This window comes from Chiloscyllium plagiosum, chromosome 13 (genome assembly GCF_004010195.1).
Source record: "Chiloscyllium plagiosum isolate BGI_BamShark_2017 chromosome 13, ASM401019v2, whole genome shotgun sequence".
Taxonomy (NCBI): domain Eukaryota; kingdom Metazoa; phylum Chordata; class Chondrichthyes; order Orectolobiformes; family Hemiscylliidae; genus Chiloscyllium; species Chiloscyllium plagiosum.
In genome coordinates, this window is record NC_057722.1 from 38,682,725 (window position 1) to 38,699,049 (window position 16,325).

Here is a 16,325-nt window from a genome sequence, read left to right on the forward strand (position 1 = left end):
TCCCTCCTCTCCGCCCCCCACCCCCTCTCTGGCCTATCACCCTCACCCTCACCTCCTTCCACCTATCGTATTCCCAGCGCCCGTACCCCAAATTCCCTCCCCCCTACCTTTTATCTCATCCCGCCTGGCACACCAGCCTCATTCCTGAAGAAGGGCTTATGCCCGAAACGTCGATTCTCCTACTCCTCGGATGCTGCCTGGCCTGCTGTGTTTTTCCATCACCACATTTTTCAACAACTGAGGTCACGTACAGCTAGAATTTAAATATGATGCTGTCAGCAACAAGACCAGACAGTGCTGGCAGCAGTGAGGTACTTCCACTGCTGGTCAGCTAAAGGTAATAAGTGCAGTACCATAGGGACATGGTACATACGTAAGCAGTGGAGGGTTTGTGTGAGAACTAGCTAACACTCAGTGAGAGAAACCCTCCATGACATTTCCCACATTGATCCTTATCTACATTTGACCAAAAAATGACTCTTTTATTTTGACAGCAATACAATATCTTTCCAACATTTTAGACAAAGTTCCTCCTGTGTTATTCTTCATCTCTGTGCCTTCAAGTAGGAAAGAAAAATGAATTTGAAGCAAGGAAACTTCTGATTGCTGCTTTGAATGGGGTCAGAGCTATTATAACAAACTTCTAAATAATTTGCAAGGATATTTGCAAATGGTCCAGGAAATTTTGATGTGAATGCAAAATCTAGCTTCGCACACTTGCATCCTGTCTTGGAAATTCAATGCTGGAATAATGTTGTGTGCTTAAAGATGTATTTTTCAGAAACTACTTTGTCATTATCAGAGGGTATTGCAGCTAATTTTTAAAGAATTGTATATGTTCATTGAATTTGGGTGTTGCTGACTCGGCCATTTATTACTCCTCTCCAACTGGCAACACTGAAGAGTCAATCACATTGCTGTGTGTCTGGAGTCACACGTAGGCCAGACCAGGGAAGGAAAGCAGATTTCCTTTCTTGAAGAACATTAGTGAACCACATGGATTTTTACAACAATTGACAATTGTCACCATTAGACTAGCTTTTAGTAGAATTTTTATATAACGTACCTCAGAACTATACATTGATTTCATGTGCTACCATTAAGTTGAAAGATTTGTAGTGATGACACTTTACAACTGAAAGTCTTGTAGCATTTGATTACGTAATTGACAAGTTTTTTTTTCCTTACATGTATCTTTTCCAAGCAGTGGAGGGTTGGGTAGATTCCTTCTGGAGCAAGAAATGTGAAACAGCTGCTGAACATTGTGAAAAGTCTTACTTTCAATTAATTAAGATCGGTGGTGCAAAAAGGTAAAGAAACAATTGAATCCTGCATTGTGATGGTAATTGTCTGACAAGTAACTGCTTAGAATTGAGATGAAAAACTGCTGGTTAATATTTCATAAAACATGAGATGGTCTAGACAAGATATGATAACTTCACTCGAAACCACTAGAGCCTTAATTATTAAACAGGATTTTAGTGCTGGTGTTAGGATCCTGCCTCAGAATCTGATGTCTGTTCTGAGCCAACAATTGCAGGTAGTGGGATACGTTTAGCAAGTTTACTGGAGGGAGAGAGAGAGAGAGATGATGTAGATGTTACTGGTCCTACCAGGGCAGACAGCCTCAACTAAGTACATGGGAATTGCTGAAGTAACCTGGTGATCAAGTACTCCTCAATCTCATCCTTAATAATGGACTCTAAATTGGTAACCATGACCAAAGTCAGGCTAACTGGCCTATAAACTCCTGTATTCTGCCTCACTCTCTTCTTAAATAGTGGTGTCATGTTACCTCAAGGCTGTTTTAATGAGCAGATGATCCACATTTGGTGGAAAATATGATGGTAGGGCTGAATTAGGAATGTCCTAACATGGCTTTGATACTTTCCTGCTCCCTGTCCTCTCGGTCTATGAGCCCAGGGCCATAAAAATTGTGAATGCAGCTTTTCTCAAAATCACCAATTTATAATCTTTAGTTTAATGGAGAGAGAGAGAGAGAGAGAGAGAGAGAGAGAGAGAGAGATGATGTAGCTGTTACTGGTCCTACCAGGGCAGACAGCCTCAACTAAGTACATGGGAATTGCTGAAGTAACTTGGTGATCAAGTACTCCTCAATCTCATCCTTAATAATGGACTCTAAATTGTTAACCATGACCAAAGTCAGGCTAACTGGCCTATAAACTCCTGTATTCTGCCTCACTCTCTTCTTAAATAGTGGTGTTATGTTACCTCAAGACTGTTTTAATGAGCAGATGATCCACATTTGGTGGAAAATATGATGGTAGGGCTGAATTAGGAACGTCCTAACATGGCTTTGATACTTTCCTGCTCCCTGTCCCCTCGGTCTATGAGCCCAGGGCCATAAAAATTGTGAATGCAGCTTTTCTCAAAATCACCAATTTATAATCTTTATTTTCACCACGTAAAAAGAGGATCTTCAAGCATTCTGTTGGACAATGTTCATCATCAAAAGTACAACTAAAATAAAATGCCTGAAAATTAAAGATTTCTTTCAGACGGTTACTTTATTCATTTTCAACTTGCCACTATAAATGAAAATAAGCTTGTGTCTTTTTGCTATTCATGTGGGAATAAATTAGTTTATCCCTTTTTATTGCAGAAATAACTGTCAGTCAAAATCATCTTTAAAATTAACATCCATTGATTTCTTTCTGATACAAAGTTACTCAGGTTAAATTTTTAACCTACCTGTTGGCATCCTGTTTGGCAAACTGCTAATTTAAAGAAAGAGATTTTATAAATCCATGACAATTCATAGTCTTGCTAATAAATGTGAAAAAGCTAGTTCTGCAAGAAGAGTCATGGGACCAGAGCTTTAATTCCATTTCTCTTCCCACAGATGCTGCCAGACCTGCTAAGTTTCTCCAACATTTTAATTTCAGCTTTCCAACATCTGCAGCATTTACTTCAATTAGAAAAAGATCTGATGAAGCGACAATGTGTTGTGGATGCCAGCTGTGTACTTGACATTACATTACTAATTCCCATTTCTCCTGTGATTTAAAACATAGCTTCAGTGCCCATGGATATTTGATTGATATCTAGTCCACATGACAAGTCATTTTCCTTGATACTGTTGTCAGAAATTTGATTAATTTGTAGAAGAAAATGGAAGATTTGAAAGTAAGTAATAAAATGAGGCAGAACTTCTTTGCAGCTAGCAAGGAATTTAAAAACAAAACACTGTTAGACAGTAGAAAATGCAGAAAAGCCCTTCTCCCTTATGGGGAGTGTCTCGGAACAAACTGCGCAATCTCTTGATACTGAGTCACACATTTAAGACATGTCAGGGAGAGTTTCTTCTTGAAAGGTAGTGAATGTGTGGAATTCATTACTGCAGATGGTTGTAAAGCCTGGGTTATTATGTATATTCAAAGCTGAGATCCAGGTTTTTAATTGGTAAGCGAATCAAGGGTTTTGGAGAAAAGGTAGGAAAATGGGGTTGAGGGGCTGTTAGCTCTACTCGATGAGCTGAATGTCTACTTATGCTCCTTTATCTTATGATCTTAGGCTCTTAGTAAATCAAATTTACATAGGAAATGTTTTTAAAATACTTTTTCTCACAGAATTTGACAATGAACATTGTCCAACAGAATGCTTGAAGATCCTGTTTTTACGTGGTGAAAATAAAGCGTATAAATTGGTGATTTTGAGAAAAGCTGCATTTACAAACTCTTTCACTCGGGCCAGGGCATGGCTGATGTTGGAAATTGAGAAGTTCTCGCAGTAGCAGGTACCTTTCTAAATTTGGGAGTAAGGCAGATTACTGAAGATGGGAGCATCTTAACCCCCACTGGTTTGATGAGGAATCTCCCATCTCAAAAGCCAGAAAACTATCACATTAAATTTAAGAAAGTGACATTTTCCACAACTAATTAAATACAAGACCGGACAACCAGATAACAGCATTTTGGCTTATGTGGAATAAGACAGCTTTATTGGTCTTCAAGAGAAGCTCTCAGCAATAAATGGGATGCAAACTTATTTTCAAAAATTACAAATAAAGACACACTGTGGCTAGGACTCTCGAGCATATACAGTGGAACACAGAGGATGTTTGCTCTTTGGCGTCTTTCCCAAACATCAAAATAATCCTCTGGCCTGCTTCCCCCACCTCCTTTTCAATTACTACCTCTTATGTTGTCCTCAACTCCTTTAATCTCAAGTAAATTTTTACTTCTGTAAAATAATTTAGGCCTCTTATATTAAAGTTTCTATATTTGCTTTGGAAAATATATATCCTTCCTAGTGTTATAACCTGTGTAATTACTTTGCTCTGCAGTTTGACTCGAGGATTAATTTGCCTGCTGGGATTCGGTATTATTTTTACGGTGGCCATGTCTAATCCAAAGGTAAGTTAGCCATGAAGGCTGTTATATTCAACTTTATCATTCTAATACTTGGAGAGACTAATGATCTGCAGTATTTAAAGTGCATCTGAATGGTTGCTTTTTCCCTTACTGAAGAATTGACTCAATTGAATGGGGTCAGAGGAAGCTACCTCATTTAAATGTTTGAAAGGTAGTAGGCAGCTCATGGACCATTTTAACCTGCTGCTATAGGGGAGTGGTCAGGCGTCTTGGTGTTGACTGACCAGATTGGTGAGTGGTTGTGGACAGTGAGGCAGCAAGCTCTCCACCAACTTTGGAAATATAAAATTCATTTTTGAGAACCCAGGGCAAGATTCATAAAACGAGAACAATTTGAATTCAGTGAGGGGAGGACAAGGTCAAAATCATATTTTAGAACTAGATGAAGATTTCAGACAATGATCATATTCAGGGGAGTGATCATCGACAGACTTTTGTAATCATGTATACTGAACTAAACTCTCACGCAGTAGGGCGCTGAACAATTCCTCAGCGCTAGGTAACATGAGGATGACGTAGCACTTCATTTTAGAAAACAAAAGATGGCACACTAACAAACATTGCTCTCCCACATGATAAACCACCAATGCAACAGATAGTGAGAACAGCCTGTCTGCCAATCACATCAAATTATTCTCTCCACTTGCAAATCAGAAACCTTATGTTGCATTTTCTATTTCAAATATTCTGAGAAATGATTGGATTTAGACTCAAGTCAAAATCAATCTTTCAGTAAAATATCAAATTTTAGAAAAAAGTTTTGTTTCCTAATGGAGAAATTCAACAAACACAAAGGCAGTGAATGTGTTTAGTAGTAATTATTTAAATTAATTCTGCATTAAAAACCCAGTCATATTTCCTTCAACAAGCTGTAACCTTTTCAAGAGAATTAATTTGAGACAACTGTGGAAGAGGAGAGTTTCTGCTAAGTCAGTGTGGTGGGAGAGTGCTTCAACAGCATATATTTGGAAATTGTTGTTTCACAACAGCAATTTCAGGATTTCCTTGTTATTCTGTGTACTCGTGCACTTCGGAGTCACTGTCAGTTTCAATCAGATATTGACAGTTTTGCTGCAAAATTTAGGCAACTCTAATTTGTCAACTGATGCACACATTTTTGGCATTTAATATTTATTGACTTAGGAATGGGATGTGACTTGTCTTCAGTGAATCTGTATACAACTACTTCTTTATTCATTTGTAATGATCAGTTTTACTTTGACCAAATAGTTGGGCAAATAGTTATCAATGAAAATCATCACCTTGTTGCAAGAACACTCCCCAACACAAGACAAAACTCAAAACATCATTCCTCTACTCTGATCAAAAGCTATGAAATAATTTTGTTTGAGTTTTTTTTTTCATTATTGCTGCTGTTTTCTACAGGGATTTGTTATTGTGCTTGATAAAGTCACCTCATTTACTTTAAATCTTGAAGCTGGCCTCTTCATTTTCCTGATGCTGAGAAATTCTCGATCAGAGCCATATAAGTAAGTACATTTTCTAATTCCGTGTTAGTCAATGGAAGTATTATTCAAGAGGAGAGAAACATAGTTAACGTCTTTGAATTTCAAAGAGACAGCAATTGATTGAGGTTTATAGAACTCTCTTTTATAAATTTCTATGAAGGGGGTTATGCATAACCATTGTTCAAAAGGCTTGGCCATGATGACAGTTCGATGATAAATGACAAAATACAGATGTTGCATCTTTAGAATATCAGATTCATTTTAATTAGTGTATTCACTTGATATTTAATAACCAGAGTTATAGGATACAGAATGCAAGGGTACAAAAACATGAAATTGATGGTCATGTTGACACTTAGCAGCACCTTTTTTTCATTGCATAAACAGGATGCTTGATAACTACAAGCATGAACTGTTTATTCAATACTGGAACAACTGCATTTGGCACATTCGTTAGTTACATTGTCACTTGTTTATGGCAGCTGTTCAGCCAGGAAGTGTTGAATGTGCATTAGTCTGTCAGTATCTGACTATAGAAATGATTGTCACAGTAGATCCTTCATCAGAACTTGAAACTAGAAAATAAGCTCAGGGTGAGGCAGTGATATTTGAAAGGTTTGGCATAATGAGCAACCATACAGAAATGTGTTGTTGAAATGTCTGAAGGTTAAATGGATTAACTTGCTATGAACAAATGTATAAGAGTTGACTTTTTTGTGACTGTAAAGAATGGCTGACAGCAGAAACAAGATTTTTGTTTTAATCTCCTAACCGACCCCAGTTGCTAAGACGCATTCTGAGGTTTGATAAACAAGATCACATCTTTATAAAACCATGCTGGCTACTTAAATTTTTCCTTTATTTAAATGCATGCTAATTTCATCCTCCATTACAAACTCTCAAATTCTCACCATCACAGAGAGCGTGACAATCTGGTCTTTTTTACAACAGTCCTACATTAGCTGCTGTGTAGTTCCCCAGTGCACATTCTCTTGGTTAAGCCCTGAAAACCTGCAGGTGACATGGAGCATAGAGAGAAGGACAAACATTTGGATCAGTTGGCTCTGGAGAAATACTCACTCCCTTCCTGTCACCCCAGGAATTAATATCTGGGGAGGTCCACAGGTAACCTACCACCCGTTCAGGTCAGTAAGGAGCATGGTGAGTGTGAATGGAGACTTCATCAGAGTGAGACATAGGCCAAATGAGTATAACTAAGAATTGGGTTCCCCATGCAAATCGGGACAGAGGTGCTTAACTAAGGTTTAGTGCCAGAAGTAAACAGTTCAGAGTGAGGGGTATGTGGCAGAGGATAGAAGGTGTGGATCGAGAAGCTGATCTACAGTGAGAGCAGTGCAGAGTGACACCACAAATCACAACGTGGCACGTGCTAGGAAGCCAGCTAATTTAGTGAGTAGGACTGGTGAATATTTTTAGTCTTTCAAGTGAAAAGGAAGCTCTTCAGCTTGTGCTTTTGGTTTTGTTCTCTTTTATTCTTAAAAATGTAAGATTGATACTGGTGATTCTTTTTTCAATAGAAAAATACAGAGTAAATAAATAAATAATCTAAAGTAATTAATAAATCAAAGTTATGATAGTGGTGGCGGGACAGGTGAACTGTTGCTGCAACCGCATACAGAAGCTGCTGTGAACCAAGGTCAGCCAGCGTGATCACATTTACAGTGAGTGTTTACAGCTCGAGGAATGACAGATCAAGGTTAAGGAGCTGGAATTTAAGCTGCAGATATTGTGCCACATCAGGGAAACAATCAGCTGCCAGGACACATTCCAGGAGGCAGTCACACCCCTCAAACTAGGGAATTGAAATTTGTGATCAGGAACAGCATGGTCTGTCAAGGGTGAGGCAGGTATGTGGACCCAAATGCTTGCATTTGAGGAGCCTAACCTACTCAATTGTCCAACAGTTACAAGGGTCTTGCAAGCTGTGGGGGACCACAGGGCGGATGAGGTGATCTGAGCTCAGCACCACTGCACAGGGAGCCATTCAAATGGGGGAGAAAATGGGAACAGAATTATAGGGGACAATATAATTAAAGGGATAGACATTGTCATCTGCAGCTCTCAGCAAGATTCCCAAAGGCTGCATTGCCTGCCCAGTGCCAGGGTTAAGGGCATCTCTTCGGAGCTAGAGAAGAACCTGGAGGGTACGGATCCAGTCGTCATCCACGTTGATACTAACAACATTGGTAGTCCTAGAAAGGAGGTTCTGCCGAAAGATTTTAAACAGCTCGGAGATACATTTAAAGGCAGAACTTTCAAGGTAATAATCTTGTAAATACTAGGAGAAAGTGAGGTCTGCAGATGCTGGAGATCAGAGCTGGAAATGTGTTGCTGGAAAAGCGCAGCAGGTCAGGCAGCATCCAGGGAACAGGAGAATCGACGTTTCGGGCATAAGCCCTTCCTCATTCCTGAAGAAGGGCTTATGCCCGAAACGTCGATTCTCCTGTTCCCTGGATGCTGCCTGACCTGCTGCGCTTTTCCAGCAACACATTTCCAGCTCTTGTAAATACTACCTGAGTCACAAGCCAACCAGTATAGCATAAATAATATCAAGAAGTTAATTGTATGGCTCAAAGATTGGTGGGGGGTGGAATAGGGTTTAGTTCATGAGTACTGGCACCAGCACTGGGGTTGAATAGATAAAAACAGAGACCTGCTGAGTTTCTCCAGCACTTTGACGTTATTGGACAGGAAAGGAGAGTTAATACTTTGAATTCAATATGACTTCAGAATCAGATGGTGATTGGTACAGTGGAAACAGCCACACTAGTTTTCTGTTATTACTGGGTAGAAGGAAGCTGTTCCACTGGGACAGGCATCATCAGAACCAATGAGGGACCCATGTCCTGGTAATTACATAACCAGCTGCAGGGCAGGCTTTAAACTGATGAGATGATGGAAGGTGAAAATGTGTTGCTGGAAAAGCGCAGCAGGTCAGGCAGCATCCAAGGAACAGGAGAATCGACGTTTCGGGCATAAGCCCTTCTTCTGTTCCTTGGATGCTATCTGACCTGCTACGCTTTTCCAGCAACACATTTTCAGCTCTGATCTCCAGCATCTGCAGTCCTCACTTTCTCCTCCGAGATGATGGGAGAGTTTGGGAAATGGGAAAACCAGCTTATACAGTAAGAGGATATGACAGCATTGCAGGGAAGGTATGTGGATAATAATAGCCGGAGTAGGACAGGAAGGGTGAAAGACTTTGGTGCTGGAAAAGTACAGCCAGTCAGGCAGCATCAGAGGAGCAGGAGAATTGACGTTTCGAGCATGAGCTCTTCATCAGGAATGAATGAAGAGGTCGTGTTTGAAACATCGACTGTGCTGCTCCTTGAATGCTGCCTGACTGGCTGTGCTTTTCCAGCGGCACACTGTTCGATTCTGATCTCCAGCATCTGCAGTCCTCACTTTCACAGAGTATTCAAACATAATATAATAAAACAGTCAATGGGAGAAAACAATGGTAAAAAGGCAAAATTAAATGTCTATTCACTTGAATATAGCATGTGGAATGAAATTAATAAATGGCACAAATATGAGTGCATGGATATGATCTGATAGCTGTCACAGAGATGTGATTACAAAGAGGTCAAGGCTGGAAATCAAATACTTTGGTGTGAGACTTCTTTAAAAGACAGGCAGGTGGGAATAAGAACAATAGCAAGAAATTGTCTCAGTTGGAAAATGTAGAATACGTATGGGTGGAGTTAAGAAATCACAAGGGGAGGATGACACTGGTGGGATCAGCCAGTAGATTCCCCCCCCACTCCTCCCATTTCCTAGAATAATATATTGTGGATCCAACTAGCGATGGGGATGTTTTGGATGTGGTAATGTTTAATGAGGCAGGATTCATAGATTACCTGAGTAAACAATCCGCTAGAAAATGGTGGCCATAACATGGTAGAATTTGAGGGAGAAATGTGGATCAGAAATAAGTGTGCTCATCTTAAATAAGGGTACTCACAAAGGAATGAGGGCAGAGATTGCTGAAGTGAACTGGGAAACATTTAGCAACAAAGAGGAACAAAATCAGACTTTGAAGAAAATAGTTTGTGATTCTCAAAAACATTGGTATTGTTAAATAAGGGAGTACAGTGTACTAAATTCCACCCCATGGTTTCTTGGTTCTCTCCAATTTAAAAATACACACTTTTCTTCCCACTGTAGATGCCATCTCCAGAGCTTCTGAAAGAAGATCTCTCCTTTCAGACCAAATCATAATATCCCAGTGAGACAAGAGTGTAATAAGGCTCTCCAATCATCATTAATGTCCCTAGGCCCTGACCTCCTGCACTATCACCAGCCCAATGTTTCCACATAGTATTTGACAACAAGACTTAATTCAGCTTGAGAAATAACAATGGGCCAAATTTCAGTTGTCAAATGTATCAAATTTTGTCCTTTGGACATTTTGAGGTGAAATCTCACTTCAGAGAGGCAGGTTTGAACTCAAACTTGGGGGTGGGAGCAAATTCTGAGAAGAGCACAATGATTTGACTCACAAATGTGTCCTGCCAGGGGGGGTATGTGGCGGCACTGGCTACCAACCAGCCTTGCTGGGGAGAAAATCTGCAGGACTCAAGGGAGTGATTGGAGTTGAGAAGTTATCACGATCTTCTGGACATCACAGAGACACCCCTCCTGAAGTCAAGATCCAGCAGATATCTTGAAACAGCCTTGCAGAGAGCAGCAGGCTAGAAGCCAAATTTTCCCCCTTTTAACTTCCACTTCCAGATGGACAAATCATCTGCCTGGCAGTTTTGTGAGGTTCTCTGGAGAACTGACAACCAATGGGTAAAAAGTGTACATTCATCGACTTTGATTTCGATAGAACTCGACTCTATTCTGCATTGGCTGGCTATTTGAAAATGCTAGGTGTATTATCAAGGAAATTGACACACATTAACTCCAGTTTCACTTTTCCAGCAACACATTTTTAGCTCTGATCTCCAGCATCTGCAGTCCTCACGTTCTCCTCTAGTGCCAGTAAGGCTCATTCATGCCATTTTCAGTCAAATAGATGCCTTGGTGCCTGATGAATGACAATCATTTCCGCCTCATCCCTCGAGTTCAATTCTTCTGTATATAATTGGAGCACAGATGTAATGAATTCAGGAACAGAGTGATCCTGGCACAGCCCAAACTGAGTGTCAGCGAGCAGGCTATTGTTAAATAAATGCTACTTGACAATGCAGTCCATGGCTGCTTCCAACACTTCGATTGAGAGTTGACTGATAAAGTTATCAGATCTCTGTCCTCCCTTTGGTGGACAGGACATATCTGGGCCATTCTCCCATGTTGGGTAGTTACCAGCGTTGAAGCTGTATTTGAACAGCTTGGCTAAAGGCAATGTATAGCATACATATCATCCAGTGTTCCAGCTTAACAGATTGACACCCAATTTTCAACTATATCTGGCACTGGTCCTGGTACATTCTCTTGTACTCGTCTTTGAATTGTGGTGATGGAAAACTGAATGAAAATAAAGCAGCGATAACGCTTCCTGAGTAGTAAAGCTGTGGCAGGTAATCAGATAGATGTGGAGGCAAGTATGATGGAAAGTACAAACAGGAAAGTTGAGAGTATTGTAACAATATAGTCTCTATGAAGTTAAAAATCACACAACACCAGGTTATAATCCAACAGGTTTATTTGGAAGTACTAGCTTCCAGAGCACTGCTCCCTCATCAGATAGCTAGTGGTACAGGATCATTCAAGAATTTATAGCAAAAGATCATAGTGTCATACAACTGATGTGATATATTGAACAAATCTAGACTGTTGTTAAGTCTTTTATCTTTTAGAATGGGTTGCAGGTATCAATTCATTAATATGTAAATCCCAGAATTTCTTTCAAGTCACATTCTCGAGATAACTTAAGGTTTTTTAAAAAAATGTGGCAGCTCAGAAATGCATTAAAAGTGAGGTTAGAGTCTGTCTATATTCCAATGTTTAGTCAGACTGGTTCTATTTCCAAGTAGGACTTTATAACATGTCAAATGGATTGACTACATCGACTAGGCGAAAGTGAGAACTGCAGGTGCTGGAAATCAGAGTCTAGATTAGGGTGGTGCTGGAAAAGCACAACAGGTCAGGCAGCATCCGAGGGGCAGGAAAATCGACATTTCGGGCAAAAGCACTTCATCAGGATTTCTGTGCTTTTCCAGCACCACTCTAATCTAGACACTGCCTACAATTATTATCTACAGATTGTGTGCTTTTTAAACAAATAGAATGTATCTGCAAATGCAAATTCACCCCATTGACTTGTGTGTGTGCACGTGAGGAAGGGAGAGAGAGTGTGTGAATGCGTGCTTGGTAGAGTAGGTGCATGAGTGTGACGAAGTATAAGCCTGAGCGGGTGTACATATGGGTAAGAGAGTGTGTGTGTGTGCGTGTGTATAGTGTAGTGGGGTCACCTGTAGTGTGACATGAACCCACAGTCCCGATTTAAATCCATCCTCATGAGTACCTAACTTGGCTATCAGCCTCTGCTCAGCCACTCTGCATTGTTGCATATTCTAATCAGCGGTCAGGGACATTTCGGCCTCAGATTTTTGGGTGACCATCCTCCAAAGCGGACTTTGGGATACGCAACAACGCAGAGTGGCTGTGCAAAGGCTGATAGCTAAGTTTGGTACATATGAGGATGTACTTAATTAGGACCTTCGGTTCATGTCACACCACAGGTGACCCCACTACACTACACACTCCCTCACACACAAGCACACATATACACATACCCTGTCTCATACACACGTACAGTCTCTCTCTCACATACATCACTCACACGCTCACCCACATGCACACCCTCTCACAGGCTTATACTCCATCAGATACTTGCGCACACACTCTCTCACTTCCCTCACTCACCTCCCTCCCTCCATCACTCCCCTCACCTCCCTCCATTCCCATCTCCCTCCCCTTTCCACTCCCCTTCCATCTACCTCCTCTCCCTCCCATCCCCACTCCCCTGCCTCCTCTCCCCCGTCTCCCTCACCTCCCTCCCTCACACACACAAATAAGTCTATGGGGTGAATTTGCATTTGCAAAATTGTATTTACAGATACATTCTGTTCTGTTCAGAAAGCGCACAATCTGCGGGCAGTCAATGTGATGTTTTTTAAATTCCTACTTTGGAACTAGAACCAGTCTGACTCAAGATTGGGGTACAGATTCTAACCTCTCACCTTTAATGCATTGTCTGAGTTGAGATGGTCACCTTTTTTATGTATAAAACCTTTAAGTTATCGCAGGAATGTGACTTGAAAGAAGTTCTGGGATTTACATATTAATGAATCATTACCTGCAACTCATTCTAAAAGATGAAAGACTTTAACAGCAATCTAGGTTTGTTCAATGTGTCTTATGATCCTGCTCCACTAGCTACCTGATGAAGGAGCAGCGCTCCAAATGCTCGTGCTTCCAAATAAACCTGTTGTGTGATTTTTAACTTTGTACACCCCAGTCCAACACCAGCTTCTCCACGTCACATCTCCTTGATGTCATAAAATGTCTGAAGGGAAACAAAATTCCAAAGGAGGAGGAGTAGACAGATGTTGAGATTTAAGTAAGGAATTAGGCATTCAGCTGAAGGTTTGGTCGCCGGTAGGGATTAAAATTGGGGCGATGTGAAAAAACAGAAATGGAAGAGTGTGGATATCGAGGCATTACTGATCCAGCTGTGCTGAATGCTTGGTACACTTTAGGATACAGTGGGGTTCTAACTTTGTGAGGTGAAAAGGTAGGTGAAAACTGTTGGGTTGCTTAATCCTTGGCTACTAAACACATCCATTCTCTTATATGTTGCACCTCTTGTTGCTATTACATTTGTTTGCAATTTCACTTAGCTATGTCAATTTCATGGACGTTTTACCCTTGTGTGCTGTTATCACCTTTCTCTTATATTCATGTTTTTAATTTTGATGTAAGGTCTACATTTAGAACATTAGCTAATTATTTCACAAGCTAACGGGTTTGCTGTATATGTGCACATTCTTTGTTGTTAAAATTTCTAATGATTTATTTATTCCAAATTGGTATACTGATATAAACATACTTAAATCACTAATCATAAAGGTTTTTAGCCTATGTATTCATTTATAATTGCAGTCAAAAACTTGCCAATATAAATTAGCTCATTCAGACATAAGTAGTTTTTTTTAAAAAAGTAATGTTTACAAGTTGGATATTAATTTCACTGTAGTATATAAAACTGAGATTTGAAACTTGAGATCACAAATGTAATAGAACAATAGCAATTATAAAACAAATACCTTAAAATGTAAAACAGATTATGAGATGTACATATTTATATTTTGTCAAATCATTCTGAAATATTGATCACATTGTGTGTTTTAGGCTTATTACTGTGCCTTTACCTATGAGTTCAAGGATGTTTTTGTTACACTGGCTTCTCCCAGTTTATTTCTTATTTGCTGTGGGATATGACATCTATCAAACTTTAGCATATGGTTGGCATCATTCATATTCACTGCCAGGTAATGGTACAGCCTGACGTTATACATTTGTTTCACCATAAGACTTAATGAAGCTTGATTAGTAAGATTTTGAAAGAAAAATGGTTGGGTGGATTTTACTGTAGCTATATTTTGTCAAATTCTTATACTGTTATTGTTAACAGAATAAATATGAAATAATTGTGTACTCTTTACAACTAAGCATATACATTTATTGTTGCATCAACAATGTCACTCTGCAGTTCCCATGTAATACTTGACTGTTACAATTCATTGTATCCCAGAGTGTATAACAGACTGTGTGTATTTTATGGATAAGTATTACAACATCACTACTGTTATTTGCATTAATTTATTTCTAGTTGTCCAGAGATAATAGAAAATAAATTTTGTACCAAATTTCATCTCAAAAAGCTTATTGTATTCTTAAAAACCTTGTGCAGTATACAAAAGTGAAATTGCTATTAAAGAATTTTACATCAATGCCTTATACCCATTGCCACATAACAATCACTGAGACTTGTTCAGGTTACAACTTGCTGATGCTGTGAAAGCAGAGGTGTACATGGGAGAGGCGCTGTTTTATGAGTACCAAACTAAAGTGCATTCATTCATTGTGTCAAACTGCATTAATCCTTGATTAGGTTATATCTGCATATTGTATCTACTGCCAAGATGATGCTGAGACAAGAAAATCTGAAACACATGAATAAGAGTAGATCAAAAGATGCTTTAGAGAACTGTTGATGAGCATATGATTTTGATGAAGCAAAGTGGAAAAATTATTAGCATGGGTGGACAAGCCTGTAACTGGAGGACATCCAATTTAGTATCACCACCAAAAGAACAAGAGTGATTAAGTAATTTGATGGTATCTCAATATGCAATGCCTACCAAAATGGTTGAGGAAGCAGAATCCATTATCAAATGGAATTAACAATTATTTGAAAAGCAAACATTTACAAATAGTACAGGGAATTTGTGACTACATAGTGGCTTTTGTCAGTTATCCATCACAGCTGTGACAGACCAGCTGCACATGCTGCAAAATTCCATTTTTACTTGGGCACAACTTTGCATCAACTAAACTGTCAAATCCATTTGCTTGATATTTAAGCCAAATTTAAATCAATGAGAACTTAACTTCATCTTTAAGAATATACTTAATTCACACCTCATGATTTGAAATAAAGAGAGTGTTTTTTATTCATTTTGTGGGATGTGCACATCATCAGCTGGCTAGTATTTATCACCCATCCTAGTTTCCTTTTGAGGAGGTGGTGGTGAGCTGTCATCCTTGAACAGCTGCAGACCATCTGCTGTGGGTTGACCCACAATGCCATTCGGGAGGGAATTCCAGGATTTTGACCCAGCAACAGTGAAGGAACAGCAATCTACTTTCAAGTGAGGACGGTGAGTAGCTTAGAGGGGATCTTGAAGGTGATGTTGCAACTATATATCTGCTGCCCTTATCCTTCCAGATGGAAGTGATCGTGAGTTTTGAAGGTGCTATCTGATAACCTTTGAATTTCTGCAGTGCATCTTGTAGATAGTACACATTGGTGGTGGAGGGGCTGGATGGTGTCAAGCTTCTTGTGTTGATGGAGCTGCACCCATCCAGGCAAGTGGAGAGTATTCTATCAGACTCCTAACTTCTGTCTTGTAGATGGTGGACAGGCTTTGGGGAGTCAGGTGGTGAGTTACTCACTACGGCATTCCTAGCTTCCGACTGCTACACTGTTTTTGTGGCGACTCCAGTTCAGTTTCTGGTCAATGGTAACATCCAAGATGATGATAGTAGAGGATTCAGTGATGGTAACATCATTGGATGTCAAAGGAATGTGTTTAGTTTGTCTCTTTTATTGGTGATGGTCATAGCCTAGCACTTATGTGGCATGAATGTCCAGATCTTACTGCATTTAGTGCTTCAGTATCTGAGTTATTGCAAATGGTGCTGAACA

The 16,325-nt window shown here is 39.8% G+C and overlaps 1 protein-coding gene across 4 annotated transcripts in view; it reads left to right on the top strand.

Annotated features, from left to right (window-relative positions):
- The window catches only part of si:ch211-51h4.2, a 320,169-nt gene extending 304,282 nt beyond the window's left edge, over positions 1–15,887 (top strand). For 3 of the 4 annotated variants that reach the window (XM_043702225.1, XM_043702228.1, XM_043702226.1), the window contains 4 exons: positions 1,208–1,310; positions 4,307–4,376; positions 5,781–5,884; positions 14,246–15,887. In XM_043702225.1, the coding sequence (XP_043558160.1) occupies positions 1,208–1,310; positions 4,307–4,376; positions 5,781–5,884; positions 14,246–14,402 (434 nt within the window). In that variant the 3' untranslated portion in view covers positions 14,403–15,887. Of the gene's footprint in view, positions 1–1,207; positions 1,311–4,306; positions 4,377–5,780; positions 5,885–10,051; positions 11,523–14,245 lie in introns of those variants that run through there. The other variant, XM_043702227.1, reaches the window with a different exon arrangement.
- The last annotated feature ends 438 nt before the right edge of the window (positions 15,888–16,325 follow it).